Here is a 23,650-nt window from a genome sequence, read left to right on the forward strand (position 1 = left end):
GCCTGCTTGGGATTCTGTCTCTCCTTCTCTCTGTCCCTTCCCCACTTGCACTTTCTCTTTCTCCCAGAATAAATAAATAAACTTTAAAAAAATAATAAAAATAAAAACAAATTTAAAAAAAGGAAATCACCATTATCCAACCATTACAGTAATAACTGATTCAGGTAAGAATCATCAATGCTAGGGCCGCCTGGGTGGCTCAGTCGGCTAGGTCTCCAACTTCGACCCCGGTCATGATCATGAGGTCTGGGAGTTTGAGCCCCGCGTCGGGCTCTGTGCTGACAGCTCAGAGCCTGGAGCCTGCTTCGGATTCTGGGTCTCCCTCTCTCTCTGCTCCTCCCCCACTCACACTCTGTCTCTCCGTCTCTCTCTCTCTCTCTCTCTCTCTCTCTCTCTCAAAAATACACATTAAAAAAAAAAATGAATCATCAATGTTAAAAGCACTTGATAAAAGATCACTGGAGAACATGACATTCACCCAGTTATTACCCCACAGATGGCTTATTAATTACTAAAGGAAAAGGTCCGTTACAATTTAGGAATCCAGTAGACACCACCTAAATCAAGATAATATTTTAAATGTCACCAGTGATGGGGCAAAGTGACATGCAGTGTCTCCTGAAACAAAGCACTGAAAGCAAGCGACTTCATTTTAAATGTTCCTGCCCACAACCTTTAGCCTGCACCTAATGAAGCAGTCCATCTGACGAATCCAAATATAAGGACGTTTGCAGAACAGCAGGCCTGAACCCTTCAAAAGTCTTAATGACAATCTTAAGGTAAAAGTAGTTGGGGAACTCTTCTAAATAAATGGAAGTGATGGAGGCATGATTACTAAGTGCAATGAAATCATATAGTAAATCTTGAATTTAAAAAAAAAAAAAAAAAAGAAAGAAAAGAAAAGAAAAAAGCTCCATAAGGATAAATGGGGAATCTGAATAACAACTTTGTATTAGGTAATAATAGTGTTATAATTTTGTAAAATGTCCTAAGAGAGATACATCCTCAAGTACATAGGGATGCTGTCATGATGTCTGCAACTGACTCTCTAATGAGTGGGGAGAGACAGAAAGAAAGAATAAAGCAAACGTACCAAAATACTAACTGATGAATCTAGATGCAGTATATATGATTGGTTGTTGTGTTTTTAAATTTTTTTTTTTTTTTTTTTTTTTAGTGTTTATTATTTTTAAGAGAGAAAGAGACAGAGAGCTAGCAGGGGAGGAGCAGAGAGGAGGGAGACACAGAATCCAAAGCAGGCTCCAGGCTCTGAGCTGTCAGCACAGAACTTGACGCAGGGCTTGAACCCACAGACAGCAAGACCACGACCTGAGCCGGTCGGCCACTTAACCAACTGAGCCACCCAGGCACCCCTTAAAATTTTGTTTTGATGTTTGTTTATTTTTGAGAGAGAGAGAGAGAGAGAGAGAGAGAGCACAAGCAGGGGAGGGGCAGAGAGAGAGGGAGACACAGAATCCAAACAAAGCAGGCCCCAGGCTCTGAGCTGTCAGCACAGAGTCCGATGCGAAACTCGGACCCAAGAACTGGAAGATCATGACCTGAGCTGAAGTCAGATGCTTAACTGACTGAGCCACCCAGACGCCCCAGTTGTTGTGCTATTTTGCAACTTTCTATAGGTTCACTTTGCTTGTTCATGGATATGTTCATGGATATCCTGGGTCATAAAACAAACCTTAACAAATTTACAGAACTGAAAATCAAACCATGTTCTCTGACCATAATAAACTTAAGGTAGAAATCAGTAACTGAAAGAAATTGGAAAATACCCAAATACTTAGAAATTAACACATTTCTAAACAATCCATGGGTCAGAGAGGAAGTCTCAAGGGAAATCAGAAGATATTTTGAATTATCTTTTGAAATGCAATATATTTTGAAATGCAAATATACCAAAATTTGTAGGGTACAGTTAAAGTAGTGATTGGGGAAAATTTATACTATTTAAAATGTGTTAGAAAACAAGAAATGTCTCAAATCAACAATCTAAGCTAAGCTTCTACCTTAAGAAACCATAATAAGAACAAAATAAACCCGAACAAGCAACATGACAGATATAATAAACATAAGAACAGAAAACAATAAAATGGAAAGCCAGAAAACAGAAAAAAAAAATCATTTAAAAAGATGGTTCTTTCAAATGACTGATGAAGACTGGCAAAGATAAAAAGAGAAAAGAAAAAGACATAAATTACCAATATCAAAAAATGAAAGAGAGGTCATCACAACAGATCCCATAGCAATTAAAGGGATAGTAAGAGAATAATGCATATACTCTACGCATATAAATTGAACAACTCAGATGAAATAGTACATTTCCAAGAAAAGTACAAATTATCAAAATCCACCAAAGAAAAATAGATATACAGAATAGTCTTGTATGTATCTATTTTAAAAACTGAATTTGTAATTCAAACCCCTCCAGAAAAGAAAACTCGAAAACAAAATTATTTCAGTCACAATTTCTACCAAATATTGGAAGAAGGAATAATGCCACTTCTATACAATATCTTCCAGAAATCAGAAGGTGAGGGAACTTTGCCACTGCATTTTACAGAGGGCAATGTTATCCTGATACCAAAACCAGACAAAAACATTACAAGAAAATTATGACTTAGAAAACTAGATTAAGTCACCCATGAACATAAATGGAAAATCCTCAACTAAATTTTAGCAAACTGAAAAAACAGATTAATACTTCATGAGTGGGACTTACCCCAGGAATGTAAAGCTAATTCTAATTCAACATTCAAAAATCAATCCATGCAATCCACCAGACCAAAAAACTAAGAACAAAAAAATATATGATATCAATAGCTGCAGAAAAACATCTGACAAAACCGAACAGCCACTCAAGATAAATACTTGGCAAACCAGGAATTAAAGGAAACTTCCTTTATGATACAGGGTATTTACAAGAAACTCATACATTTATAAATATAAATATAAATATAAATATATATATATATATATATATATATATATATTTAATTAAAGATGAAAAACAATGCTATTCCCCTAACACTAAGAAAAAGGAAAAGGTGGGGCGCCTGGGTGGCTCAGTCGGTTGAGCATCCGACTTCGGCTCAGGTCATGATCTCGCGGTCCGTGAGTTTGAGCCCCGCGTCGGGCTCTGTGCTGACAGCTCAGAGCCTGGAGCCTGTTTCAGATTCTGTGTCTCCCTCTCTCTCTGACCCTTCCCTGCTCATGCTCTGTCTCTGTCTCAAAAATAAATAAACGTTAAAAAAAAAAAAATTTAAAAAAAAGAAAAAGGAAAAGGATATCCACTCTCACAATTTCTATTTAAAATTGCATTTGAAGTCCTAGCCAGTGTAATAAGGTTAAGGGAAAAAATAAAAGGCATTCAATTTGGAAAGGAAGAGCTAAAATCATCCTTATCGGAAGATAGTATGATCATCTATGTAGAAAATCCCAAGGAATCTACAAAAAAGATCCCAGAATTCATAAGTGAGTTCAGCAAAGTCAAAATGCAAACATCAAGTGTTATTTCAATACACTAACAACAAACAACTGGAAACTGAAACTTTTTTAAATACCATTTTCCAGTACCTCCAAAACACTTAAATTCATAAACATAAGTCTAATAAACCATGAAGTATGCTTACCACCACAAAATGCTGAAGAAATCAAGAACTTAAATAAGTGAAGAAGCTTACCAAATTCATAAGCTGGAAGACAATATAATAAAGATGTCAATTCTCTCCAAACTGACCTATAGATTTAACACAATCCCAATCAAAATCCCCACAGGATTTCTTATAGTTAGAAACAAGCTGATTATAAAATTTACATGGAACAGTAAAAGAGCTAGATGGGTGAAAACAATTTTGAAAAAGAATCCAAAGAAACAGACTATACAAACAGACCCACACAATTACAGCCAATTAGTTTTTTTTAACATTTATTTATTTATTTTTGAGGGGGGGGGGGGGGGGGAGAGAGAGAATGGGGAAGGGGCAGAGAAAATGAGGGAGACAGAATCTCAAGCAGGCTCTGCGCTGTCGGCACAGAGCCCTATGCGGGGCTCAAACCCCTGAACCTCGAGATCATGACCTGAGCCAAAATGAGGGGTCGGACGCTTAACTGGCTGAGCCACCCAGGTGCCCCCAGCTAATTAGTGTTTGACAAAGCAACCGCTAACCTTAAAAATAAAACTGCCATTTATTCTACCAGCAAAAGATGAGTTCATTCAGGAATAGCAGAGATGGCAATCCAGGACAAGCAAGCTGCTGCAGACCCACCCGCAAACCCAGAGAATAAAATGGTGAGAAGTGCTCTTTTACAGAGAAGGCGGGGCGGGGGGGGGGGGGGGGGGGGGGGAGTTGGGGTGGGCTGGTTGTAAACTAAAAGTCCACTAGAGTAAACTGGGAGCTGGAAGTATGGTGGATTCTCATTGGATGGCTGGGCTGCTGCGGGGGGTGGGGGAGGGGGGGTGAAGGGCTGCGGGTGTAAGAAATCTTCCTTCCTCCTGCTAAGATAGTAAAGTAGTATCTAAGGGCAAGGCAAGGCAAGGCAAGGCGCCCTCTCTTCCCGCTGGCTGTGCCACTGACAAGAGACCGGATTGAAAGCTCCCCCTGCTGGCACCCAACTGCATTCTAAGCAAAGTTCTTTTATTAGTTCTCACAGTACAAATACAATTCAATGGAGAAAGGGCAGTTTTTTCATTTTCAACAAATGGCTTTGGAACAACTGGACATCCACCTACAAAATAATCAACCTCGACCCAACAATTAGACATCTATTTACCAAAAAAACGAACCTCAACCTATCATACTTTAAACAGGAGTTAACTCAAATTAGATCATAGACCTAAATGTATAACATAAAATTATCTAACTTTTAGAATAGACAGAGGGAAATCCTTAAGACCTAGTGCTATACAGTTCTTACCTATAATCCCAAAGACATGATCCATTTAAAAAAAAAATTTTTTAATCAATAAATTGGGCTTCATCAGAATTTTAAAACATTTGCTTTGAAAAACAGTGTTAAGGGGCGCCTGGGTGGCTCAGTCAGTTGGGCGTCCGACTTCAGCTCAGGTCACGATCTCGCGGTCTGCGAGTTCGAGGCCCGCGTCGGGCTCTGGGCTGATGGCTCAGAGCCTGGAGCCTGCTTCCAATTCTGTGTCTCCCTCTCTCTTTGCCCCTCCCCTGTTCATGCTCTGGTCTCAAAAATAAATACACGTTAAAAAAAAAAAATTTTTTAAAAAGAAAAACAGTGTTAAGAGAATGATTAGAAAAGCTACCTACTGGGATTTGTGCAAATCACAAATCCAACGTAGGAACTGTATCTAGAATACATAAATAACTCCCAAAATGTAACTGTAAGAAAACCACCCAATTAAACAAACAAACAAACAAACAAATAAACTAAAGAACAGGCCAAAGATTTTCAAAGGAACTTCACAGAAGACATACAGACAGCAAATAATCACAAGAAAAGATTGTCAACACCTTCAGCCGTTAGGAAAACGGAAATTAAAGCTACAATGAGTTTTAGTACCGATTAGAATGACTAAAAATTTTTTTTGAATTGAGAATACCTAATGCTGATGAGGATGTGAAGCAAATGGAAACCTCATACTCTACTGATAGGAAGGCAAAATGCCACAACCACATTGCAAAACCATTTGGCAGTCTCTCTCTCTCTCTCTCTCTCTCTCTCTCTCTCACACACACACACACACACACACACACACACACACACACAGACACACACACTAACACTACCTTTACCATATGACTCAGCAATTCCCATCCTAGGGATTTACCCTAGGGAAATAAAAACCTATGTTCACCCAAAAACCTGTGCACAAATGTTTACTACAGCTTTAATAATAACCACCAAAACCTGGAAAGAACCTAAATGTTCTTCAAAGGGTGAGTAACTAAAATGTACATCCATATGATGGACTAATAATCAATAACTATGATACACAAAACAGCATGAATGAATTTCAAAGACCTTACGGTAAGGGAAAGAAATCAGCCTCAAAAGATTATATTACTGTATGACGCCATTTATAAGACATCTGGAAAAAGCAAAATTATAGGGACTAAGACCAGAGCATTAGCTGCCAGAACTCTGGGATGAAGAAAGGGTCTGACCACAAAGAGACAGCACATAGGAATTTTTTGGCATTATGGAATGTTCTGTATTCTAATTGTGGTGATGGTTACATGAGCCTAGAACTGTATATACACACATATACCAAAAAAAAAATCATTTAATATATATATGTGTATTAATATGTATGTGTGTATATACACACATATATATACTTTGATTATGACAGGCTATAAGGCAGTACACATCTGTCAAGGTTCATTCAACATTAAAATTGATAAATTTTTTCATGTAACTTATCTCTCAATAAAGCTGTTTTAAAAATTGCTAAAATGATGGGGCACCTGGGTGGCTCAGTCAGTCGAGCACCTGACTCTTGACCTCAGCTCAGGTCATGATCTCAGGATTCCTAGGATCCAGCCTAGCATCGGGCTCTGCTCTGACAACACAGAGCCTACTTAGGATTCTCTCTCTCTCCCCTCCCCTGCTCTTTCTCTCTCGCGCGCTCTCAAAATAAATAAATAAACATTTTTTAAATAATTAAAATGAAATATAGTAAAATAGTACTGATAATACAGTACTAGTGAATGATAATATGATCCCCACTGGTTTTTTTCAGCATTCAAAAAAAGTAATTGGTAAGAATATATAATGCTTTTTAACCAACATATTTTTATAACTGGATAAAAGAAAATGATATGCACACTCTACATCAAACTGTCCTTGGCCCTCTTGTTAGCACTTAAGTTTTCAACTCTGTGGCTAACAAGGACAGCACAAGAAACCACTGGTAAGTTCATTAAAGCCTTGCTTTAAATGTTTTAAGGAAACAGCACATAAAACGTTCATTCAAACAAAAAGTCTACCCCACCAGATGCTTCCTATAAAGAGGAACCTTATTCTATTACTCAACTACCAATGAAATATTTATGGAGGTTGCTTAAAATACCCACATTGTACACACTGCTAAAATTCTCAGCAACACTCGAAAGAATATGTATCCTGCGTGCAGGTAAAGAAGTTTTTAAAAAATAAGAAAAAGGCAAATAAGCCTTCAGAAGGTGAATGCAAACACCAGACCGGCCCAGGTGAATACAATGAGGTACAGGCACCCTATTTTCCACAACAATGCCAGCCTAGTTCTCCACTTAATACCACTTCCCTCATAAAGTTTTCTCGGGCTACCCCCATCGGGCTGGACTGGAGACCCTTCGAAATGTTTCCATATACCCTCTACTTTCTTTATCACTGCAACTGTCACACTGCATTATACCAGCTGATAACTTGCTTTTTCTAATCAATCCATCTCTAAGAGGTCGGGCACCGCACACTCTTGTGTCTTGTACGTTCCAGCCTGAATCATAAAGAGACAGTTAGCAAGTGCCCAACGGCTGCCCAGGTGGCTGGACACATTTAAGAATTTCTTGAAGGCAATGGGATGCAAAGAGAGTCCCACGGTCTTCAGACTCAGATCTAGTACAGATCACCCCATTGTTTTTTGTCCATCACTCTCAGAATTAAACTCCCTGCCATGGGCACAGAGAGGTGTATGATCTGGTCCCCACTCTCCTCGCCAGCCTCGTCCTATTATCACCCTGTCACGCAATGTTCCAGCCCCACCAGCCTCCTTTCTGGTCCTCAAATAAGCCAAGCCCCTGTCTGCCCACACAGCTCTTCCCGCAGCACGTGCCCGGTGCCTCGGCTCCAATGGCACCATCTCGGAGGCCCTTCCCGACTACCCAATCTCAAGAGGTCCCCACCACTGTGACTGCCACCTGAGTCACTCCTGAACACAGAACTCTTGGTTTTCTTGCTAGAACTTTTCACAATCTGTACTCCTTTATTTATTATCATGCCAATTACATGAATATAATCCACTTGGGGACAGGGATATTATCTGTTTATGGCTGTTTCCCTTAAGGCTTTAGCACAGTGTCTGGAGGGGATGCTCAGTCGACCTCTGTTAACGCGCACAAACGAATGAATGAATACAATCCAGACCACCTTACTAGCTGTAGGACCTCAGTCAAGTTCATCCTTCTGTGCGCCTGGATTCCTTTCTACAGATTAAAGGAATACCTATCTCAGAGACCTACTACAGGATTGAAAGAAATTAGTTAGAACGTTTGGTACTGTGCCTAGCACAGTACAAGAACGTAAAATATATTAATATTTTTCTCATTTGTATCTCCCCCTTTAAGAGAATCGACCTCAAGAAGAGAAAAAAGAAACAAAAACCTCGAGCTGGAAAAAGTGAAAACAGCTTACCATACACCAGGAATAAATACCCCCCAAGATAAAACCCACCACACACGACTTAGAAACCTAACGCTGACAAGCAAGCTGACGCGTGAGCTGTACTTTGCCGCATCCCAGCCCCCGGAGCCGCAGGGCGACTGTGGACTGCAGTCATCCGAGACGGGAAACGTCCCAACGTGATTACGGGGTGGCGCTTTCCGAAGCTGCAGGGAGGCCCCAGCGCGCAGCAGGACAGATTCTGAAGGAGCTACTGTCACCCTGCCTGCCTCCCTCGGCCAAAAGCCTTGCCTGGCCTAGAGCTCCATCAGGAAGGGAAGACAGACAAAATCCAACAACGCAGGAAAGAATCAGGACAACTCCAACCAGGCCCCGCTGAAATCGCAGCAATTCACCTGACTCTGGAGATCGGTTTCAGCAGCTTGCTGAAGCCGGGGTCCCCAAAGCTGAGGCTCACCCCAAGGCATCTTTGGACCCGAGGCAGCCGGAGCTAAGAGCAAGGGGGCCATGGGGTCAACAGAAACAGACTGAACTCCCAAGGCCACCAACCTGTGAGCCATGTGACCTTGGAAAAACTATTTAACATCTCTGAGCCACTGTTGGCTCATCTATAAATAAGGATAAAAATCAGTCACCTCACGGGAGTGTCGTGACAACACCATGAGCTAAGGCACCTGGCAAGCGGGAAATGGAGGACAGCCATTTCTCACTCAAACCCTCAACGGACACATCTTTTGGGCCACCGTCAACTTTTTTTATGCTCCTTGAAAGTCCAAAAACTGTTAGACCACTCACCTAGACGTCATAAAAACCATGACATCCTGCCGCTCCAAGTTCATCTCTGGTCGACAACACCGCACGTGAGGTAATTCTGCCAGCAACAGCTCAACGAGGTGCATAAAATGAGGAGGACACTTTGGAATCAGTTTCTGAGTCCAATACTCTCCCTCGCGTCCTCAAATCATAAAAACGGTTACTAGGCAAACATCTGCTTATTAACAAACAATACTGCAGCAGTAACAGAATTTAGAAACTGAGCCCTAAGCAACACTTGGAATATACCTACATTATGAAACCAACTCCTTTTATATTCCTTCCAGCCTAGCATTACATCCTCAGTATTTTTCACGTTGCTGCAGAACCGCACGTAAGTATCAAGTCAATGACAGCGCTAGGTACCACTGAACTGATTCACAGTCGGTGATTTAGCCGTTTCTCTGCTGAGCATTTATGGTTTCAGGATGTCCCGTGGAAAGCAGACAGGCTGTACCATCAAAGCCTTCTTTCCAGTTTCTCAACACACCAAGCTCACAGGCAAGTCATTTGATCTCTCCAACCTCAGCTTCCTCATCTGTGAAACACCTTCCTCAGGAACTTGTTGCAAGACAGAGAGATAACAAATGTAAAACATAATTCCCTTGTCCCAATTTTTCCCAACCGTACACAATGTGGCAACAAACAGCTTCACGCACATGGCATTTTCCTCCCACTGGGTTGTTTCCCTAGGACAAATTTCCCCCAAAACAGATTACGAGGCTCAAGAGTAATACTATTTTTATGACCATAAAAATCTCTTTCCAAATGGCCTTCAAAAAGATTGTAAAAATTTACACTGCCCAGCCTGCCATCTGGCCAGGTTTTTGGAGGGCAAAGGTATGAGAACACACAGCCTTCAATGGTAAGCGGGAGGCCAAGGATGAACCAGAAGCACGGGTGAACCCCAGCGCTTAGCACCGACCAGACATTCCACCGGCCACAAGCCAAACTGGAATCCAAAGGCCCTCGGTGCCGGCCAGCCCCATCCTGAACACAGCCAGCACCACGGAGAGTGGCTGCAGCACGCAGTCTGCCAGCTACGGACAGTCCTCAGTCCCTTCCACGGACTTGCATCCACACAGTTCCTGGTCTCCTGCCTTGTTCTAAACGCACCCCTCACGCTGCGTCCCTAGCCTCGGCTTGCCTGGTTGCTGCCTGCTCTCCTGTAAGGCGGGCTCTGCGTGCCCCCATGCCGACTACAAGCTCTGTCCCCCTCCCACTACACGGTCCTGGCATTCCCGATTCAATCCTTATCACAACCCAATGAGACAAAAATTATTTTCCCATTTTACAGACAAGGTAACCAAAATGTACAGATCTAGTTTCTTCTACAAGCTCGTCTGTCTATTTACTTACTCAACAAATACTTATCAAGAGCCCACCATCCTGTCGGGCGCTGAGTACTAGGGATAAAGGAGACGCATGTTAAGCAAGCACACAAATAAAACACCCAAGTACAAATAGTCGTAAGATCCATGGTGGAAAAGGCCGGTGCTGAGTGCCTGCTGTCAGACAAGATAATGGGGGTCTCCAGAGAGCTGGGGAAGGAGTTAGGGGCGGCCTCTCTAACAAGGTCACACTTCAAGCTGAGACACGAAAGTCCTGCCACTCAAGGAGGGAAAAAGGATTCTAGGCAGAGGGAGAAGCACGGAGAAGGCCCTGCCCGTGTGGGTTAGTGAGAGCAGGCTATGTGGCCGGAGCACAGGCTGTGAGGGAGGAGGCATGTGCTGACCTCAGCAACACGGAAGCAGCCCCTTACACAGGGCCGGGTCTCGGCCTGCCTCAGCTGAGACCAGGAACTTTGAACACAAAGGAACAGGGGCCTGGGCACAGAACACCAGCACCTCGGGCAGGCGGGTATGAGACAAGAGCAGCAGAATTTACCCTAAGGACATAATCACGTAACTGTAAAATGACCTACACGAGGAGACTCATCAAAGCTTTGTAAGAGTGAAAAATTCAAAACAACCTGGAATGTCCCACACTAAGAGATTATGTAAATTATGGTTCAAGCCCTTCCTTTTAATACAAGTCTTTCTGAACTAGTAGTCATGAAATAATGCTGTCCACCAGTATTAAGAGAGGCAGAAAGCTACCCATGCCATGCTCTGTCCCGAAGGTCACAGAAAAAGCCAGAATTAAATTCTTCTATATACAGATAAAGATAGCTACCTGGACTGGATATACTGATCCAGATTCTGGGTCTCCTCCACTCACCGAAAAAATGTTGAGACAGAGAGAAAGAGAAAGAGAAATTGACTGCCTGAGTACCCAGAACAGGCCACACTACACAGCACAGTGTCTTACAAAATGCTGCCTCTGCCAGGCCTCCTCCGGTCGAGGTCCGGGAGCCCCCACTGCGCTGTCACCTGGAAAGGACCAGTAAGACAGGCAGACTTGCCAGCTCCTCCCCCTAAGGCCTGCCCTACAGGTGATTACCACCTCACCTGATGCAGGTATAGACAAAGGATCAGCAATGCAAAGACCCACAAGGAGGCAAGTGGCTTTCACACAGAGGGGACAGCAGAGGACAGCAGGAAAGGCCGCCTGTGTGGAAGACCTGGTTCCCAGCCTGGAAGAGTCAGCGCCCTCTCTGGGCTTCAGAGCGCCCGTGTGTCAAACGAAGGGACGGGATGGTCTCCCCCAGATCCGAGTCTCAGCCTCACTTCTTGACCTCTCCCGACCACAGCCACGTAGCTCCAGCACCACGCCACAGAGCAGCCTTTCAGTGACAGCCTGTTGCCAGGCCTCCAGCCCAGGGGGCTTTTGAGAGTACAACTCTGGTCTTTTCCCTCCCAGATAAGCATCTGCCGGCCATCCTTCGTCTTCAGGACAAAGGTCAACCAAAGCAGGGTAACATACGAGACCCCTGACCCCTGCCTTCTTCAGTGGCCTCACTGCTCTCAGGACCCCCTGACACAGCCTCCTTCCAGCCAACGGGAACTTACAATCCCCTAAACTCCTTGCGCCCAGCACACCTCTCGCTGCGCTTGCCCAGGTGAGTCCCTGTGCCTGGGATGCTCTCCCAGTCCTCTCACCTTGGCTAATCCCTACTTGTCCCTGATGGCCCAGCTCGAGGAACACTTCCTCCAGGGAGGCTTCCCTGAAACCCCCCAGCCAGGTTCAGAGCCCTCTTCTGTGCCCCACAGCGCTCTGTACTTCCCTCTGTCACTGCACCATTTTCCCATCTATCTCCCCAACCGGCCTGTGAGTCTCATGACAGGGAAACCTCCCTGGTCTTAATCTGCAGACTCCCGAGCCTCAGACCACAGACTGGCACAGAGCATATATCTGAAAATATCTGTTGATGAATGGATGAACTCTGAGCAAACCAGAAGAAGGCCGAGGTCTTGCTAGACCTTAGCTAATAGACCCTGATGTCCAGTTACCCAGCAGCTGAGACTAGCATAAGAGGAATCATGAACTTCCTTGTAAATCAAAAGTATTCCACCCCCTCCTTAATATGCATGCTGACTTTAAAATTAGCATTCGACGCCAACAGCATTTCCTACAAGCATCCCACAGAAAGTTCGGACCACCTCTGCGTAGAGCTCATGCGCGTAACAGCTCAGGCCAAATGAAACATTTCAGCGACTCATAAAGACTTGAAAGGGAGACACTGGGAACACTGTGGTCATTTCAATTTCAACAGCAGAATTTGCTCTTGAAAATGCTACAATAAAAAATATTAATGCCATAAAAACCTAACAGCAGCCGGAGGACCACAGCCATAAAGAAAAAGCATAAATCCTGAAATGTATCGGCACAGAAGACTCCCTCTCGCCTTCCAGAACAACAGCATTTAGGTCATCCAGAACCCATCTGGAGAAGGGACACTTGAATCACACGGCAGAGTAGAAAAACTAATAACGAATTTAAAAACAGTGAAGAGAGGAGCTCTGCGTCGGGCCAAGAGGTGCTCACTTAATCCTGCCAGCAGCCTGAAGAAGCAGAAACTGTCAACACCCCCAGTCTAAAGACAGTGCAGACAGATTACGCGACTGGCCCGAGGTCACTCGTGAGCAGTGAACCTGCAGGCAGCCTGGGTCCAGGGGCCACGGTCTGCCAGGTCACATCCCTGCACCTCAGTTTCTCCTAGGGTCGGACTCAAGTCTAAGATTCCTTCCGGCTCAAAAAGCAGACAATAACACGCGAAACGAAAATTCTAAGATTCTGTTAAGTTTTTCCACCTAGGAATAAAATTCAAAGCCGTGCCCTTCAAAAATTAAATAACTCTGTGTCTTGCGGATCGGCTTCCATATTAAAGTAACATACATGAAGAGCTAAATCTTTCAAGTGCCCAGCTCAGAGCAAGAGCTCAATAAACAGTGGCTATTCTTACTCTGAGGATAAAACAGAAACAGCCATTTAATAGCAGAGCACGTTTTAATTATACACGATGTGGAATAATCAAATCTCATTTGATTGAGGCCCCAGACCCCACAGCATAGATGGAGTTGTACAGTTGAAATGAGAACAACTCAAAGCTCAGAAATTACTTGTTTCCATTAGAGATCTGACAAGTCATTTCTTCAATTGGTCACTGGTGGTTTGCAGATAACTATTAGCAGTAATGAGTATTCTAAATTAAATCCAGAGACAGTACCGCTCTGTTCTGTAAAGACAACTGGGGAGGGAGAGACGTAACTGTGGAACGTCCTTCTCTCCGTCCTCCGTCTTCTCCCTGATAAATATCTCCTGTGTCTTGCATAGTATGGATTTCATTTGGCTGCAAATGAAGAAGGGTCTAATTCTTCCCATGACAAATGAGAGCGCTGAACAGGTAACTTGTTAAGGAGAATTGGAATTGGGAAAATAACCTTATTTTCCTGTTCCTTGACAACAAACCCCCTCTGTTAACAAATGGAAGACACAATGCGGGAAGACACTAAGCATGGAGGCCAAATCCATCACCACATAAGGCGTCCTCAGATGCTATACACAACCGCCCTGGGCGCAGGCTGCTCGCGTTTTGTTCCACAGCAACAAAGATGAAGCCTATGAAAAGCAAGGAGGCGGCACAGAGCAGCGGCAGGAATAAAGGTTTTGGAATCCTTAAAAACCTGGATTCAAATCCCAGCCCCACCACTCAAGTATCACGTGACTGTAAGCGAGTCTCTCCTAGGCTTACGACTTATCTGTAAAATGTAAAATACCTCAAAGAGTTATAGCAAGGATTAAGTGGGGACCATCAATAACATGCCTCACGTTACAGGGAAGCCCTTGGCAAATATTAGTGCCTCTCCGCTGGGCAGTATGGTAATATCCTGACGTTCAGGACCCCAGAAATACATCAAACTCCCCAAAGCTGGAAATTGCTGGTCCTGTCAGAACCCGCATCTGGCCCGGGACAGAAGGGCCGGCTGCACAGGTAGGGAACAGCCATACGGAGAGCGCCCCCAAGAGGCAGCACCGCCCGCAACTCTGGCGTGATCCAGCTTCAACACCTCGCAAGAAATACAGCTCCCGCCTGGGCCTGCCTGGACCGCGGCAGCAGACGTGATTTGTTAGGGATGATGATCTGGTATCTCCACTTACATTTTCAAAGTCCTTCATGTTCCGTGCTCTGGTGGGAGACACTGTTTCTTCGGACACATTTGGAAGCACTATAAAAAGGTAAAACAGACACAGGAAAACGGCATGGTACGCAAACCACCCAGCATCCCTGTTAGGGAACAGAGCCCAGAAAAGAAAAAAACAAAAACATGAACAGCTTCCACAGTACATTCTGCTGGCACTTTCTGTCTACTGTGATTTACTGACTTGAGTCCAGGGAAAGCTCTAAACCATTATATTTCAGGTATTTACAAATTACTTCAAGGAGCCCCAGTGTAACCTGTCGGAGAACGAACCCACAAAACGCACTGGGCATGTGGCCAACCCCAACTGTCCCGATAGGTGCTTCCTCTGTGATCGTCAGGAAGTTATTTCACTGAACGGGATACCACCTTCCCGTGTCAGCAATTAAAGCATGTCTAACTGCTTGGGGTTGGCAAATTTTTTCTTAAAACGCCAGACAATCAATATTTTAGGCTCTGTAGGCCATAAGCAAAGCCTAAAATCTGTCATAACTGATCAACTCTTCTGTTGGAGCACAACAGCCACAGACAATTCATAAGTAAGGAAGCTGTGTTCCAAGAAGTGTTTTCAAAAGCAGGCAATAGGTTGAAAACTGCCCCATCCTTGCTTTAGGGCGATTACAGACTTTGCCACCGCCCAAAGCTTTTCACAGCTCCTCTACTCCAACAAACATTCATCGCACACCTACTCTGTGCCAATCACCATCCTAGTGCTGGGGAAACAATGGTGAGAGAGCCACTGATCCCGCCTAAAGGCTCTCGATCTAGTAGGCAAGACAGAGATGCAGACAAACTGGTACCACGCTGTAGAAAGTGCCTGGTGCTTTTTAAGTGTTGGGTGAAATGTGCACTGAGTAAATGAATGAATCCATTCTTCCAACAAATATGCATTGAGGGCCTCCTCTCTGCTAGGCACCACTCTAGATGTGGCCACGTCAGGAAACGAAACAAATGGAGCTGACAGTCTCAAGAGAGAAGACAGACAATGAACAAAATAAGAGGGCAATTAGATAGTATGTTAAAAAGAGATAAAGGCTATGGAGAAAAATTCAGTGGCGAAGGATTGGAAATATCCAGGGTGGGGTGAGGATTGCTATTTTAAGTAAGGTGGCTAAATCAGGAAGGTCTCACTGAGAAGGTGTCCTCTGGGCAGACCTGAAGAAAAGGGCAAAGGGAGACACCTGAGGTGGGAGGGTGCCCAGTGGATGTAAGAACCAGCAGCAGGGGCCCGGAGGACACTAAACAATGGGACCGCAGGAGAGGAGGTAAGGGAGGTGCTGGGGGGCAGGCTGTGCCTGGCTTTATAGGCTCTTCTCGGGACTGGGGAGCCACCAGAGGGCTCCAAGCTACGGAGGAACATGGCTGGACTTGGGTTTCGACAGGTTCCCTCGGCTGCCTCGCCGAGACCAGACTGAAAGGAGCTTAGAGGGAGACAAGGGCACCAGCCAGAGTACTGGAACAATCCAGGCCAGAGATCACGGTGGCTTAGCACAGGTAGTAAGATGATACTCAGGGAAGAAGGGGTCTGATTCTGGAGGTTTTTAAAGTCACCAATCAACAGGAATAAATGAAGTAAGTGAAATGTGTAAGTTCCAGAGAGGAAAGAACACCAAAGTGAACCTGGGGAGAGCCAAAGAAGGTGGTGAGCTTTGAGGTGAGTCTTAAAGAGGCAGCAGGCAGATGAAGGCAAAAGGAAGAAGAAACTTCACAGGCAAAGGCCTAGAGGCAGGCATGGCGTTCAGAAACCAGTGGGCACAAGAGGCTCGGAGGTGGAGGTGGGCAGGGGCACACTGTAAAGAACCCTGCGTAGCAGACAAGGGCACACAGATCTGTTTCCCTGGCTCTCAGACACCCCGTGCTCTGCCGAGGCCTGCGTCCCTATCTAGGTCCTACTCGTTCGTCAAGTCTCAGCTCCAGTATCAATGTCTTAAACTCTTGCCTGACCGCCTCCCCCTCATCCTCCCTCACAGCACCTTTTTTTATATGATTTGTCATGACACTTCTCTGTTGAACTATCTTCTAGGCTTGACTGTGACCACGTTCAAGGTTGGATCCCAGTGCTCAGCCCCGGGCTGGGCACAGAGCGATGTACAAACACTGTGGACTGAAGCAAGGAGCAGGCCCATCAATTTTCGGCAGGAAGAATAGAGATTGCTGGATTTTGTGTGTAAGGTAGAAGTCAACAGGTTCTGAAGGAAAACCTGAGGGTGGCCTTTAAGTATTCTCCAGAAATAAACCTCAGGACACTTAACACCGTCTGTTCTAAAAACTTCCTTCTGCAAGTCGCCTCGCTTTGGAAAAGAGAAAAAAACAACCCACAAGTCAAAATATCTCTTCAGATATTTTAAAAAGGCAAATTATTAGCACTTCCCAAAGATACTTCTAATAGCATTTGCTTCTTTCAGAAACAAAACTTGGGAAGAATGCTTAGCAAAAGCCGAGCTGCCCAGCAGAGACGCTCCTCGCAACCCAGCTTCCGCACAACAGACTGCTTATTTCCTCGGCGCCGTGTCCCGTGGTCTGACCAACTATTTGTCTCCAAAGGGCAGGCTGCTGTCGGAATGCTGGGCCTCGGCCAGCAGATGGAAGCCAGCAGCCTGCTGGGAAGGCCTTGGCACACCGCGCTCAGAGGGCAGTGCTCAGGGCCTGCAGCCACGCGGCGGCAGGGGGCAGCAGGCCCTCCACACCTGACCAGGTCACCACTTCGACACGCAGCCTCCGCGCAGGCGCTCGGCTCGGCAAACACCGGCTGAATCTCTACGCGTCTGGTGGCAACAAAAGAACTCCCGAAACAGGGCCTGGAGGACATCAGTTCCCCCAGGCCAGTGTTTAAGAGAGCAAGTGAACAGCAACTCAGTAGGTATGTAAAATACCGAGCGCCCACGGGGAGCACCTAGCCATGCCAGGGGAGGCCCTGGGCCCCGGAGACATCGAAGCCCAGTCCTAGGCTCAAGGCCACAAGGCCTTCATGGTCTAGCGTCTACTTCCCTCACTCTTACTCAAGAGACTGCCCGGCTTTGTATACTTACCACCATTCCCCAAACCAGCAATGGGGCTGATGCCATCCACGTCGTCTGGTAAACTGGGAACAAGGCCACTAGGAGAGAGCATGTGCAGGAGGAGATGAGTTAGTGTTTGAACAGACCGTCAGGACTGCCTGGACTGCACGTGACAATCATCAGGCCGCAGCCAATGAGGGACACACTGCTGAGTGACCCAGGAGACGTGAAGCGCAGAGGTTAAGAACTCAAGCTCTGGGGCTCTAACACTTAATAGCTGAGTGACCTTCAGTAAGGATGGTCATTCATCCATTCATTCATTCATTCGTATATCAAGTGTTCTGTGAGCCATTCATGTGCTCGGTGCAGAAGCATTTTGCCAACTATAAACGTGTTTCTGAGTCCCACTGCGTATTTTACATGGGGATACCAACCCTCTACCTGTAAACATTAAATGAGTTAATGTTTATAACACTCAGCACACAATACTCAATAAATGGTTACCTACTGGTTTTGTCATTCCTAGTATTATCGCTATTAATACACTTTTCACAACCAAAAATAAGCTCCCAAGACGTAGGCACCAATTCAGATGCCTTAAGAATGTCACATAAAAATGCAAAATTCACTGATCCAAGAAATTTTACCGGTTGAATTATAAAAATAGGTTAAGTGAGGATCTGAAGACACTGACAGAAAACTAAGCCATAATAGGAGGCGTGGTTTGACACAAAAGACACTACCCCGGATTCTATTCAAAGCTCTGCCATATACCTCTCCAAGCCTCACTTCCTTCCTCCCTAAAAGGAGAACAGCAGCTACATCGTAAGTAATTGGCAATCAAACAAGACACAAAGTGCTCAGCAAGGTACCTGGCATATTGTGGGCACTCCTTAAATGGGAGCAAAATACTGCTGTCACCATGAAACATACAGTGCTTTGTAATTTACAAAAGATTTACCATCGTGAGAGCTGCCCGAGAGGCCACGCGTTTTCAGAGGGGGGCACCACGGCGTAGATAATTTCAGCGGCCTGGCCAGAGTCACACAGCAACCAAGTCAAGAACCCAAATCTTTTCTGTCTAACCCCCAATAATGCTTCCCCGTCCCAAGCTATCAACTAGAGACTGAGGGACACTCAGCTTCCCTTCCCAGCAGTGTTCTCTCCACGTTTCTAAATCCAAATCCATCCTGTTCCTAGGACAATTCTGCCCGATCACCAAATTGTGGCGTTGGCAACAGATCTTTGTGGTCAGAACCGAGCAAAAAACTGGAGATCACAAAATTCCAACATCACAAGAATGATTACATAATATGTGTCTGCTGTAAAGATAACTGAGAAAAACTTCAGCAGAATGTGCCTTCAACTATGAAAAACTAAATACATGTACACTAGGGTCACCTCAAATCCTTCTTGGAAACTAGGTGGGCTATATATCCATTAAAAGACAAAGAAAAATATTAAAAATCCTCATTTGTAGGAAAATGGGAGAGATTTCCTCCATTTTAATTTTCTATAATTCTCCATTCCCTCTAATAAGCATCAGTAGAAGGAGACACTCCATTCTCTAAATTGAATAGTAAAAGTTCAAATCAAGTTCGACCACCACCTTCTTTGCAAATGGTGGCCTAGGGGCCCTAGGTCATACACCAGCTTACCGGTCAAGTTTAGCCTACGTCTGGTCTTACATTCCCAGTCTGGTTCTCTCCACCACAGCCACTAACTTACCACCACTGGCTGAAATGGCCCATCAGTTACTCAAGCCAGGATCAACCACGGTTGAAAACTACATGGCAGGCAAAGCCAAAGAATTTGGTCTCAGACAAGTTTCCAAGAGGCAAACACTGAAGTCTGAAAAATGACATTTGACATCCCAATTATTAAAAGAAACCGCTATTTAATGCAGAAGTTCCTGCCTGGTTCCTGCCAAATTTCCACTTGGGTTTTACATACCCACTTTTAAAATGCTATGAATCTCTGTCATCTGCAATCTCCAGTCAGTTCTAGCCACCCTCCAGCTTCAAGTGGCTCCCTCTCCCCACTCGGATCATTCACTCTTAGCCTTAGGCCTAGGTTGAAATCAGAACTATGCAAGCGAAAGCAGAGGGCTGAGGTACAATCTTATCATGGTATTGATGGGGGAGACTAAGGCGCAGAAAGGAGAAGGAACCTCTTTGCTCAAAATCACAAGGGGTTATCAGCAAAGCAGAGACCAAAATCCAGGTCTCTTTGTGTCCGTGTCACCGCTAACCTGTGCTCGGGCCGCCCAAAGCTCCCATACGAACGCGGCACATGGTCAGCGCCGGTTTCCTCACATGCCAGATACAGCATAATCTAACAACCTTCCCTGCAGGGGCACCCACAGTGAACGAGCACCCCACTAGGATGGGCAGCCTCCTACTGAAGCCTCACCATGGCCCTTCTACGGCAGGTGGCGGTTTTAAAGGCTGCCTTTTTTTTTAATGGGGAAAACAGAAACTCAGAAAAGTCAGTCAACTGAAAAGACCCAAGCTGGCTTGATTTCGAACCCCATGCCCTTAATCTCTATACCGCCCTGGTGCCCCTTACACCTTCCTCAAGGAAGACACGGCGAGCTCCAAACGAACCCAGGCAGAGGACTTCCAGTGATTGGCACAGGGCACGGCCGCTGAGGCTGCTTTTTATGGACTCTCTGTCGAGCAAATGAAGAGATGCTTACCTGTGCTTCACCACCTCGCCCTCCCGTCTTGGTCCTACCGCCACCCAAAAGGCACAGTCACTTTCTGTGCTGTATGTGGCAGCAGGCACCGTCCATTCACACCACAAGACCCAACAAGGTCTAGAGGACTAAGCGTCTCGTTGATAAGGCGTTGGGAGAGCTGGGAATAGAACCGGGCGTCACATTCAGAAAACAATTACAGCAGGTGCACCTTTGTCTGTCTCTTGACAACCCACTTCTCGTTACGTGTTATGTATTCTTAGAGAAGAAATATATAAATACAGAAAATACAGACAAAAGAAGACATACAGGTGGCCGACGGGCACATGAAAAGATGCTCGTCATCACTCATCATCAGGGGAGGTGCAAATCAAAACCACAATGAGGTCTCACCTCCCACCTGTCAGAATGGCTACAATCAAAGAGAAAAGAAGTAAGTATTGGCAAGGACGTGGAGAAACAGGAACCCTCATGCACTGCTGGTGGGAGTGCAAACCGGTACAGCCACTGTGGGAAACAGTATGGAGGTTCCTCAAAAAATTACAACTAGAGGGGTGCCTGGGTGGCTCAGTCGGTTAAGCATCCGACTTCGGCGCAGGTCATGATCTCACGGTCTGTGGGTTCGACCCCTGCATCAGGCTCTGTGCTGACAGCTCAGAGCCTGGAGCCTTCTTCGGATTCTGTGTCTCCCTCTCTCTCTGGCCCTCCCCTGCTCATGCTCTGTCTCCCTCTCAGTCAAAAATAAATAAGCATTAAAAATTTTTTTTTCTTAATAAATAAACATTTTACAAAACTTTTTAAATTAAAATTAGAATTACCACATGACCCAGTAATCCCACTACTGGACATTTACCCAAAGAAAACGAAAACACTAATTTGAGAAGATGCACCCCTATGTTTATCGCAGAATTATTTACAATAGCCAAAGATATGGCAGCTGTGTGTCTTATTCTGCAGCATCTTTTCTTTATGTGTCCTGAAGATGTTTTCATGACCGTACGAACAGATCTACCTTCATGCTTTAACTCCCACAAAGCATTGGACAGCAGTGTTTTTCAAACTTTACTGACCATGACCCATAGACGGAAATATATTAGCCTTGATTCTTGAAGTGCTTTCCATTCTGTACCGTTCTGTTTTTTTAATTCTGGCTGCAACTTACTAAATTGAATTTCATGAGCTGTCAATGGGTCACAGTCTGAAATACACTTTGGAAAGGATGTGTGTTTACCCGATCCCCTGACGGTAATGCAATTTGTTTCCAACTTGTTCCTTTTACAAACAATGCTTTATGAATATCCTCATACAGGTCTCCCTGTGAACATGCATGAGAATTTCTCTAAGGTAAAAAGGAGTGGAATTGCTAGGTCAAAATATATTCACATATTTTGAAGGGGCAAAGGATTTGAAAAGACAGTGGACCCTTGAACAACATAAGTAGCGCTGCGCAGGTCCACTTATACGGGGATCGTTTTCAATAAATACCGAACAGTACCGTAAATGTATTTTCTCTTCATTGTGCTTTTAATAACATTTTCTTTTCTCTAGCTTACTTTACTGTAAGAATACAGTATATAATACATATAACACAGAAAATATGTGTTAATCGACTGTATACATTATGACTAAGACTTCCGGTTAACAATAGGCCATTAGTAGTTAAGTTTTGGGGGGAGTCAAAAGTTACAAGTGGATTTTCCACTGCGTGGGACATCGTGCCCCCAACCCCCATGTTGTTCAAGGGTGAACCGTATACAAGCGGCTAAAGAAAGCATAAGAGAAACTGTCCAGCATCATTAGTCGTTAGGGAAATGCAAAACGATACCACAGTGAGATATCGTGTCACGCCCCCAAGGATGGCCACGATCAAACGACAGACCAGAAGTGTCCACAAGGCTGTGAAGATATAAGAGCCTTCATACGCTGCTGGTGGGAGCATAAAAAGGTGCAGCCCCTTTGGAAAAGTGTTGGACAGTTCCTCCAAATGTCGAACATACGCGGAGTTAACACGTGACCCAGCCATTCTATCCCCAGATATACGCCCACGAGAAACAACACAGGCCCACACAAAAACCGGTGCACAAACGTCTGTAGCAACAATATTCACAACGGCCAAAAAAGCAGAAACCACCCAAATGTCATCAACCAATGAATGAGTGAGGAGGTGGGGTTAGATGAAGGCAGGAGGGTGGCGCCCGCACAAATGGGATTAGTGCCCTCACAAGGGTTCCTCTTCCTCTCTCTGCTCTCCGCCACGTGTGGAGAGATGGTGAGAAGTCAGCAGTCTACAACCCGCAAGTGGGCTCTCACCAGAACTCAACCATGCTGGCACTCTGACCCTGGGACTTCCAGTCTCAGAAACTGGAGAAATAAAATCTGTTGTCCATACATCGCCCAGTCTACGGCATTTTTGTTACAGCAGCCCAAGCTAAGACGGGGAGTGATGGGCGGGCACGGGGTTTCTTTTTCAGACGAGGAAACTATTCGGAAATGAGATCAGGGTGATGATGGGACAATTCCGTAAATATACTGAAAATCACTGAACGGTGTATTTTAAATGGGTGAACTTTATGGCATACAAACTGTATTTCAGTACAGTGGTTTTTAAAAAACACACATGGGCACATCTTTGACACCAAATTGTGTTCCAGAAAGTCTACCAGTGGACACACTGTGTGTGCGCTCTTTCACAGCGATTACAAAGGAGCATTTCACTACTAAACATGGAGCCTGTATTTACATGGTATTTATCTTTTTAGACAGTGAACAAAACCGACTCATTCGACAAACATTTGTTGATCCTCTCCTATGTGCCAGACGTGGTTCTAGGTCTGAAGACACAGTCGGGATCAAGCCAGACATGCTCCCGGCCCTTACTAAGCTTATACTGGGGACTGGGAACAGGTTCCTCACACTGGGAACGCGATCCAAGATCAGCCTCGGATCAAGCCTTCAAACCTTCACCTAAATTTCATTCCACCATCTTCCTTTCCCACCTCCTGCCACAGAAGTCCACGAAGGCATTCTCTGCCTGACGAAGTACAACTGCGCACAAACTTACAGGAAAACATATCCTTTTGGTCTGCCCCTAACCAGACAGCAAGCACTTAATGGTCATGCACTGAAGGAACCTACAGATGAACAAGCCTGGGCCCAGGCCTTAGGAAGCTCACAGTTAGAGAGAGGAAGAACCCTGG

General features: G+C 44.9%; 1 protein-coding gene across 7 annotated transcripts in view; it reads right to left on the reverse strand.

Annotated features, from left to right (window-relative positions):
• Positions 1–23,650, reverse strand: part of CDK5RAP2 (CDK5 regulatory subunit associated protein 2) — a 169,401-nt gene that overhangs the window by 142,221 nt on the left and 3,530 nt on the right. For all 7 annotated transcript variants that reach the window (XM_049627905.1, XM_049627940.1, XM_049627912.1 and 4 more), the window contains exons 2-3: positions 17,786–17,853; positions 14,716–14,783 (exon numbers count right to left, since the gene is read on the reverse strand). In XM_049627905.1, the coding sequence (XP_049483862.1) occupies positions 14,716–14,783; positions 17,786–17,853 (136 nt within the window). The remainder of the gene's footprint in view (positions 1–14,715; positions 14,784–17,785; positions 17,854–23,650) is intronic.

Source organism: Panthera uncia, chromosome D4, assembly GCF_023721935.1.
Source record: "Panthera uncia isolate 11264 chromosome D4, Puncia_PCG_1.0, whole genome shotgun sequence".
Taxonomy (NCBI): Eukaryota; Metazoa; Chordata; class Mammalia; order Carnivora; family Felidae; genus Panthera; species Panthera uncia.